We start from the raw sequence: 10,719 nt of genomic DNA on the forward strand, positions 1-10,719 counted from the left end.
ACTCAGGTGGTAAAAGCTGGACCGGCCTTGAACGGCTGGCGGGCCAGACCAGGTCCGGTTCGTCCAGAAAACCTCTGATATGGCTAAACTTTAAACCGTAAAAGCAAAATCGCATTTTTGAAATTGTTGATTTAGGTTCACGCGGATCCGTCAATTTTTGAATTTTGAACCGAACCAAATCGCTACGAAGTGGTTTGATTTATGTTTCAATCTTTTCAAACCATTCTACGTTTTTAAACCGTCAAACCATTTACAAAAAATTCTGAAAATAAATTAATTTAAAATTTATCTAACCTAATTAAACTCAATACCTAAAGAGATAATTATCCATCCCAATTAATTAATTAAATCATATACACAATATCTTTCACAACTGTGAATGCAAAACTATTAAATTGGGTGAAGTATTGGACAATTACCGTTGAATCATATCTATCGATCACGCATTACAATTGAGTATACAATTAAATCTAGATTTTAATTCAAACTCAAACATTTATTTTATTCATCTAATAATATTCCCAAATTTCGGGTAAATTTTCATGTCAGTTTATCCAAATTTGTTTATCTTTTGATAATTGTTTGCTATATTTTGTTGGTAGTTGAATTGTTTTGTTCTAATTTGTGCCAGATTCCCTTAAATTTTTAGTGGACAATATTTTTTGTTTATTTATGTTCCAATTTTCTGGTCAGGTCACTTAATTAATTATTAACATTTTTACTTAGATTTTTTATTTTACTGTTAATTGTTAGAATGTATTGGTGGATTATTTAAATGGTCATTTTGAAATTTAATCAATGACCCTTTTGGTATATTATTGTTGGTGGTAATTGAATGCAAATTAAGTACAAGATTGCTCCCCCAAACAGTTAAAAATGTGTTGACTATTCAAATATCCACAATTGTTATTGAGTCTGCATTTTCTGCCCGTGATTGAATTTTCATTCCTTTTAAAAGTTTACTGAATGCAATTATGGTTGAGGCGGTGATTTTTTCTAAATTTGATCGTATAATAATAAGGAACCTACAGTGATTTGTCAATATTTGAATGTGGTCAAAATATTGGCCGATTCAACAAAAATTTATAAAAAGTATTATTATATTTGACATTTCTATTCATTTTCTTTTATTAGTTGTCTTATATAATTTAAATTAGTGATTCATATACTATATTTTTATCTTAATGGAGTGAATGAATCATGCATAACTGCACATGTTGTAACAATTAATATTGACCAAGAGGTTAAAATGATTTTATCTTCTTGTTGCATTATAATGATTAGAATTGTAAATTTTTGGTTTATAATATTTTTAATGATACTATTTATATTTTAACATGAAATTTTAGACTAATATTGATGATTTACCTTATTCGATATATTTTATTTTTTTTCTTTGTTGAATCTTGATTTTGAACCGAACCAAACTCAAAAAAATAGTTTAAATCGGTTTGGTTTGGAAACTGAAGTGGTTTGGAAAAATTTCAAATCACTTTGAGTGATCTAATTTGAAAATTTGTCGCAAACCGTTTAAATCAAAGTGTGTTCAATCCTAACTGAAATGGCAACGGGTGCATGGTCAGGCACATAAATTTTTTCGAATTAGGGGCAGGTCTAGGACAGGATGAATTATAGTCCTGTTTTTCACACCTACTAGACTCGTAAGCACCCAACCTTGGCTTGGTCCTATGGAGAAGCTTGACTTGTGTCCAAGTCTTATGTTTGACTCAACCCTTGGACTCGTGGACCTCAAAAGCCAACTCTTTTTTTAGAAAAAAAAATATGTTAACAAAACCCCCGTTTGTTTCTCATTTTTGAAAGAATGAGAGAACGAAAAATATAATCGTTACGGACCCCACACAAGAAATGGAAATTCAAATTTTGTGGTTTAATGTTATGAATAACGGTTATATTTTTCATTTTAATGAGAAAAGAATGAAAACCAAATAGGGGCAAAGAAAGTTCAAAACAAACAGTACTTTTAAAAAAATTAATAGAACAAGTCCAAATGAAAAAACAAGCTAACCACAAGCCGATTCATTAAAAAAATGTGAATTTGACTCAATCCATGAGTCATCTCAAAACGAGTTCAAATTACCGACTGATCGAACTGAGCCGATGAGCCGTCGACTGATTTGTCATAACTTCCCTTTACTTACTTTTTTTTTTTTTTTTTTCCAAAAAACATGTGACACATGCCCCACTCATTCCGAGCAAGGAACCCCCACTCCGAACGGGTGAGACCACACAAGGTGGGACAATGTTGAGACATTTTGTTATCTCTATTGATGACTCAAGTCTTACAATTTTACAAGTTTCTAGTCTCTTGTTATTTTTGAAAATGAAAACAAAATACTTAAAAGAGTTTGCTGTTCGAGAAGTCAAACATTGTTGTACATCATAGTTTCGTACTTACTGAGAGAAACATATTTTCTGATTCCCACTGAAACCCCTTCGATTTCTTAATATTTGAGTTTATAAACAAGTTTTCAAGACATTGGGATAACTGGCTCATTTATATGGCAAAAATTCTTCTACATATTTTCAACCTTTTTATTACAATTTATTTATACGCCGAACCACGGGATTTATGTAATTCAAACACATGTAGATAGCACGATAGTCGATAGATCTCACCATTGCAATGCTGCCCGACCAGGCAGTAACAAAACATGCACCATACTCAAAATCGGTTAAGTTTTACTTGTTCAAGTTGACTATCTACTTATAAAGACTATTTTCCAGCGATCAGGTTTACTAATAAGCGGCAAAAATCCGACTATCATTAGAATACATACCTCATCGCAATCCAAATATCTCTTCTGGAGGATCATAAACACGCTGATCTGGAAATATTTCCTCGAAATCCTGCTTAACCCTGTTCCTCAACAAGGGATGTGGAAGAAGCCCCTTCAATAATATCCTGAATGGCAATTCCTCAGGTGGATCTGGAGACTTCTTCATGTCCTCGAAAATGTTCATGGCATCGGCTGGAGACCCATACGCCAAGAAACCACGAATAACTTCAGCATACGTCTGAGAATCAGGGAACAAACCTTCCTTTCTCATATTTTCCCATAACTCCATTGCCACGTCCATCTTTTTACATCTAGCTAATGAAATAATTAAGTCTTTGTATACATAAACATCGGGTGTATACCAGTCTTGTTTCTGAATCACCCTAAAAATCTGAAATTTGGAAATGTGGACCAGTGTCACCATTATTACAAGATCTTAGGCCCAAAAGATGTACCAAAAAGAAAAACAAAGGAACGAGTATAAACCTGATGATAACCCTCTATTTTGAAAAATTAATTGAAACTACACACTGTTAACAAACTCAAGAAATTGAAATTATAGGTGGCAAAGAAAATTTCAAGAAAGCAACAAATATGAAAGGTTCACTTCCTTTCTAATACAAAGATCAAAATATGAGTTGTGTGATGTAATGGTTTGATTTCCTGCTCATCCGGACTAAAAACATAGTCAATAAAATGAAAAGGGTCTTTTTTTTGGGGTGCGGAGGGGATTATAAGAATTTGACTTCCTTTTCACAAAGAGAGAAATTCAGAACAGAAATACATTGTGCAAATTTTTCATAAAAGCCCGCGCTATTAATATAGTAAATGTTCCTTTGCAGTTTGTTTGGGGCGATTATGTAATATCTACTTAAGCCTTTCAACCATGAGGTGATATGAGATGCACATCCCATGCCCATAGTTTAACAATGAAGACTAGCAACGCATAAGATCTATCATCAAAGTAGCAATGACAACAGGCTATTATCAAGGGACAAAGCGTCACACTAATTATGCATTCTAATATTGGAAGAAGTATAGAATCTGGAAATCAGGTTCTCTTTTTGAAAGTTACCAAAAGTCACCATTGATGATTCTATTTGCATGTAACAAAGTTACTGTTAAACTATGACCATTCATATGGCATCAATCAGTTAACTGTTTATAATATTGCAAAACTAAATCAATAAATTAATTTATTTAGGCTTTGTTTGTCTTCCTTTTTTCCACATTTTACCACATTATTTTTCTATAGTACTCATTTTCAACCACACATTCTTCATTAAAATAATATTACACATAAATCAAAAACTTCTCTTTCTTTTTTAATCACACATTTCAACATCAATCACTATTCCATAATACATTACACACAAATAATGGGGCAAAAACAAGCACTTAACTCATCTCAACTGTTTACTTTTAAAACAGTAAACTCCTGTTTGTCCATTTTGCTAATGGCCAACATATACAGTAGACAATCTAATAATTAATACATTCTTAGAGGGTGTTTGACACCCTTTTTTAAGGAAAAATGAATTTTATAATAGTAGATTGATGGAGAATGTGTAGATGAAAAGTATTTGATTTACTCGTAATATTATTTTAATGAATAATATGTGGTTTAAAAGAAGAGGAAGAAAGATGCATTTTGAGAAAAATGGGAATCGAATGGGGCATTGATAATTAATAAAATTCTCAGGGAACCTCAAAATTAATATTTCTAATATTCAATAATCAGCAGCACTTTGAACAAAATTCCTTTCGTATTAATAATTAGAATGGATGTTTCAGATGCATATATTTAGTAATATAAATAGATAGTTTTACATATCTGTTGGTGGTTGAATTTGAGGAGCATTACATGAGAGAAGTTGCGAAAGAACGAGAAAAAAATCCTAACAATGAATCATGATTCGCGCACACAATCTGAAAACAGAGTCTCGTTGTCTCCCCTGTTTAAGATGCAAAGGCTTTTTCTCATTGAATTTGAGGAGCATTACATGAGAGAACTTGGAAGGATTTGTCCCGTCATAAGTTGCGAAAGAATAAAAAAGAAATCCATACACTGAATCATAACCCTCATTCACAAACTGAAAACAGAATCTCATTGTCTCCCCCATTTAAGATGCAAAGGCTTTTCCTCCACACTCTAGCCCAAAACCAATTAATAACACCCACATTCACTCTCTTATAAGAATCCATTTCTCCCACTTCTAATTATGATTTTCGTCTTCCCAAATAAAGTCTTCGTGTGGTGAAAATTATCGAAGACCAGGAGAAAAGGTTATAATCGGACAAACTACTTTTTATCGACGTCGGAACTACAAGTACCACCTAATTACCAGCCACCCATTTCTATCTATTTATAATTTAAAATTAATAATAAACAACTCCAAAGCATGCTTTCAGTCTTTAAACTGTGGTGCAGTTATTCCAAGAGTTTTTAGGATTTTATTTATGTTTCCCATTTTTCACAAAGTTTCTGTTCAACCAAACCACTAATTTTTATTTCCCTTAGTCCTTTTCTATTTCCCCCCATTTTCCTATGAAAGGAAAAGAGTGTAAGAATACAGACATACAAGATTGTGCAACCACTATTGGTGCTTTGACGATGGAAAAACAACGGAAAGAAGCTTATCTATATCCCTTTCAGTTTAAAGTTAGAATCCTCCACTCTTCCTAAACCTGAAAAATTATTCAGCTATCCACTTACATAGTTCTCTTATTTGAGGGACATAAGTTTTTGAAAGTATTTTTATGTGTGTCGATCCAAAATAGAAACACTTCCATGCAGTATATGAGGAGCTTTAAATTTCCTAATAGGATATTCAGAGGTTTCAAGGTCTTCCAATTACTCAACAATTTTACAATGGATGTTTTATACTCTACACATTCTTCAATAGTTCAGTTTGAGCTCTTTCATATTTATGAAAGGCTAATTGCTGTTAGATATCATCCAGAAGACTTTCTAAAATCACGTCACTGTTAGTATAACAAGCTTCAAAACCTAGCCTCAAATTCCACCAGAGTCAAAGTTGAGTTGCTTAAGAATCTTTACATTGCTCGTTACTGAAGCAAGGCTCCACAGTAGCAAAGCACAACTACACCCCCTTGGTGCAAATGCTAATGAGAGTTTATCTACCACACTGCAAAAAAATCATTTGAAAACTTTTTTTTTTCGGGGTACTTTTATATTAATCACCAATTCCAAAATTTTATTAATTGTTATTTGTCATTGACTTAAAAACCCCATTGTGCTCTTTCTCATTTTGAATTGAACAGCTTCCTTTCCCTTTTTAGTCTGCTTTCAAGTTCCACGAATCCAATTAATGACTACTTGCACAAAATGCTAACATTTAAAACACTCATTTCCCAGAATTTGAGTTAGTAAAATCTCTACTTGCCAATAAAAGAGTACGACACTGCGACTGCTGAAGCATGGAATGATTCAGTAGTACATTAACACAAATACACATAATTCGATAGGGAAAGAACACGGTGATGTTCAAACAGTGACTACACTAAAAATCGTATCAATTAAGCTAAGAACACCACAGAAGGATTGATGCTAAAGCACAAGGCACAAAATTCAATGCTCCACTTGTTTTAACATCAAGACCATGTTGTCACTGGCATCAAACAAGCAAATTACAAACATATGAGCACAAAGTACAACAAGAACCAGCAACCTATTTCTACCGTTTTAATCACTAATCAATTACCTCGATAGCAAGAGAAACTTCCTGTTGGCGTTCGAGTTCATTGAGAACAGCTATCATATCCAATTTAAGAAGCCTGCGCACATGGGTTTTAATGAATTTCTCGAGCTTTTCCCTATCGTCTTTGAATCTCTTCAAACCCAATATAACAAAAATGGCCTCTTTTCCAATAAGTTTCTTGCCCCTCCACAGAGGCCCTCTGGGCCTCCCGTCGTGGTAGGGTCGGATCCATTCCCGACCGAATTGTTGTGGATTAGTACTCGCTGGTGGTGAAGGAAAGGCTAGAAATGATTTCGGGAAAATGAGGTTTTCCGTAGAGGAAAGGTGGCGTTTGTTAAGGATAAATACGCAAGCAAGAAGAGGGCTTCTGGACTTGGAAAGAATGGATATCAATGGCATCTTAGAGCTCCTGACGACAGGCAGAGGTTCAGATTACAAAGGAAGAAACGAAGAAGAAAGAGCAGGGTATTGCAAAAAAAAAATTTTTTTTTTTCTTAAGTAGTCATAAAAGTTGAACGAGGATTTAACGTTATTTTAAAATACTTTATAAATGATGTAAAAGTAACATTCAGTACCAATTTATTGGAGAATTTGATTAGTTTGGAACGAATTAAAAAAATAAAATTTAGTATAGAAATTTAAAAAAAGAAAATTATGCTTTCAAAATTCAATTTCTATGATTCAATTTTTTTGTAATGATAAAATACTACATCCCCGTTTGGCCCCCTTTTTTGAAATGAAAATTGGTGATATAGTATTTTTTTTAAAAATGAGTGGTTGAAAAATAAGGAAATTTTTTTAGTTTAAGCCCTTGTTTGAGTCACATTACATTCCTAATAATGCATTTATGAATAGTGTAATGATGGAAAATGTATTGTTAAAAAATAAAGAAAAGTTTTGAATTTGCGTGTAATATTATTTTATTGAAAAATGTGTAGTTGAAATGATGTCAAATTACTATTTAAAAATATATATATTTTTTTTAAAAATGTGGCTCAAACATAGCCTAAGTGTAATATTATTTTATGAAAGATTGTGTGATTGAAAAATAAGATAAAGAAAAATGAAATGTAATTTAATTTAATTTAATTTAATAGGAACCAAATTAGGCTATAAATGAGCAATTTTTTTACATTACATTTAATACATAAAAATTAATTCTTGATGCATAAATTTAAACACATTAAAATTTCTAAATCTATTGAATATAAATAAATTCATCTACAATAACTCTAGATTCATGTAATTCAAGTTTCATCGAAAGAAAATTCATTGAATATAGATTAATGTTAATTGTTACGCTCCGATTTCACACGCCTCGAATATCGAAGTGTCATCTCGCCTTCGAGGTCGAGGTCAAATGGACCCCGCGCAGCACCACATATTCCGACCTGGAAATGACCCTTCCGAAGTGTCTCCGAAGTGATATAGAGATTCCTACTACTGATATGCTGAAGCATCTCACCTCCGAGGTCGAGATCAAGTGGACCCCGATTAGAAGACCCGCCGCCAATTTGAGATTTGTCCTGCACCTAAGGCTTAAATTGATTTGACGTCTCCATGAGACTAGTTGATGTGACTTATCAATTTTATGTCAATTCAACTCAGAAGAAACAAACTGTCTCCCGCTCTACAAACGCGCTTGATTGACGCCTATGAGCAGACGCTTCATACCGTTGGATGTATACACGCATTCCACATCCAACGGTTCATACCACCTATAAGTACCTAAGGTTTGGCAAGAGGCAAAGGTAATGAAACACTTACTACATAGCACTCCATAGCAAGTTTATATATTTTCTTCTCCCCCTTTATTGTTGATTTGCATAGCCCCTGGGTACTGTTCCGATCACTCAAACTTCACTTGACCGTCGGAGTGTATACGGCCTCCGCCACCCCCGCTGGTTCCGGCCGTGTGCGCCTGACTATTCGTTGATTGTGTGCAGGGAGGAATACATGGAGTAGCTTTTCAGTTGGCCACGTGGAAAGACCAATTTTCGGGGTCAACAGATTGGCGCCGTCTGTGGAAAACGCTCCCCATTCGAAGTTTTGCGTTCTCCATCAGAGAAGGTACCAGAAAACCAGCGACTAACCCTGAAAAGGGGGCATTCTTGAAAAAGAACAAAGTCGAGTTACAATCCAAGTTCTCACTACCCTTAAAAAAAAAGAGGTAGGATGAGCTACAGCCATGAAGACGACAACCCCATGAAAGAGGCCTCTGAAGAAGAGGTACTCCATAACAATGTTACTCATCAGAGACCGCATCACCGGCGTCGCCGAGGCGGAAGAACAGCCATACTCACTAAAGGAATGGCTCGGATAGCTGCGGGTATGAGAGACAAAGCAGCTCAGAATATGGCGATGCAGGAACTCCTCATGCAAGCCCAGGGTCACCAGAGCTATCAAAGGCTCCAAGGATCTTATTCGGTGCAGGAAATCCCTTTATCTCGCTCTCGAGGCCACATGAGCCGGCACACAGAATGCCCCCTTGAAAGGGAGATGAACGCCGAAGCAACATCTTATGTGCAAGGGAATCAGCCATCAGAACCATGCTTGTGGGACAATTTCCCTCAAGAGCACGACGACCAAAGGTCGTTAAGCGTCTTCGACTGGATAGGGGAGGATCCTAGCAATAGGGTCCGCTCAACAAGAGGATCAGTTCGTCCGGATCACGAACAAGAACATGTCCCCCATCCTCCTCCTAGAAATAGGAGAGAGAGGAGGAACCCAGTTGATTGGGGGAGTCGAGGAGAAGCACCTCCACCTCCCCAGGACATCCAGGATGATGAAAGGTCAGATGGGCCCTGTCGATCTTATGAGATTGACGATGATGATGATAACCTCCCTTTCTCAAGGGAGATTCGAAGCTTACCAATGCCAGCTAATTTCATGCCCCCTAAGATCCCCAAGTATGAGGGAAAGGGGGATCCGGAGAAGCACCTCACAAAGTATATGACACAAATGAGCTTTAGGGGAGCCTCGCTTGCTTTAAAATGCAGAGCCTTCCATTTAACACTAGGCAGAGCCGCCGAGGTATGGTACAGCAGGCTTCCTCCCCTAAGCATCAGAAGTTGGCCAGACTTGAAGAAAGTATTTTTGAACTAGTACCTCTCACGCAGGGAAGGAGAGGCACCAATTCAACGCCTGCAAGACATGAGGCAGGCCCCTGGGGAGACGCTGAAAAGCTATCCCACCAGGTTTACAGACGAAATTACTTACTGCGAACAGGCCACCGACAGAGAAGCCCTTTCAGCCCTGAAAGGTGGGCTCAACATGAACACTTTGTTCTGGAGGGACGTGCGCAGCAAGAATCCCTCCACATATAACGAGCTGGTAGAAATGATGAGAGTGGAAATTGTTAGTGAAGAAATGATTGATCATCGTAACCGTGCCGCGCAGGAACTCCCTCCTCCTTATAGGCACGTAGGTCGAGGCCTCGCAGCACACCTTGTTACTCACCAATGGACCCAAGCAGGACATACCATAGCTCCCACATCCGGACAGGCCCTAGCCTCCACCACATTAAATGCAGTGTCGGTGCTGGCATATGATAATGCCCCTGCTGAAGCGGGACCATCTGGGAGAATTGATAACAATAAGAAGAAGCAAAAGAGGTCAAACAGACCCTTGGCAGGAGCAAGGTTTTGTACATTCCATCAACTGTATGGACATGATACTAGAGAGTGTCGTGATGCCAATTGGCGCCCTGATCGAAGCAACCCTTACACTTCCAGCAAAAACGAACACCCTCGTAGATCCACCTCCCCGAGGAGGGGAGGAAGAGGTCACCAGGAACAATCTCCTCGGAGAAGAGAATCGAGGAATCGAGGCCAATCCAGACAGGGAAACCAAGCCCAATTTTCGAGGGGCCAGCTCATCAGGGAAATCGATACTATCATTGGGGAACCCCACGCGGCGGCAACACCAGGAATGCCTAGAGAAATTACACAAGGGAAGCAAAGGATCCCCCGATGATCACTTACATTGTTAAAGAATCGAAATCAGCAAACAAGATGGCCCCGATCACCTTCTCCCAGGAAAATTCAGAGGGAGTTCACCACCCTCAGTGCGATGCTTTGGTTGTAAGAGCCGTAGTGTCTAGAAACGGATTAAAATGCATGCTCGTTGACAATGGCAGTTCCGTGAACATACTGTTCGGCTCCACTTTTGACAAAATGCAAATTGAACATGGGTTGATC

The 10,719-nt window shown here is 36.9% G+C and overlaps 1 protein-coding gene across 1 annotated transcript; it reads right to left on the reverse strand.

Moving 5' to 3' along the window:
- Window positions 1-2,608: 2,608 nt before the first annotated feature.
- On the reverse strand, window positions 2,609-7,002 carry LOC111384377 (protein THYLAKOID ASSEMBLY 8-like, chloroplastic). The gene is made up of 2 exons (XM_023008658.1): window positions 6,524-7,002; window positions 2,609-3,189 (listed from the first exon to the last, which is right to left on the reverse strand). The coding sequence occupies exons 1-2, from the start codon at window positions 6,917-6,919 to the stop codon at window positions 2,800-2,802; spliced, it is 786 nt and encodes a 261-aa protein (XP_022864426.1). The 5' UTR covers window positions 6,920-7,002; the 3' UTR covers window positions 2,609-2,799.
- Between the last annotated feature and the right edge of the window lie 3,717 nt (window positions 7,003-10,719).

This window comes from Olea europaea, chromosome 3 (genome assembly GCF_002742605.1).
Source record: "Olea europaea var. sylvestris chromosome 3, O_europaea_v1, whole genome shotgun sequence".
NCBI lineage: Eukaryota > Viridiplantae > Streptophyta > Magnoliopsida > Lamiales > Oleaceae > Olea > Olea europaea.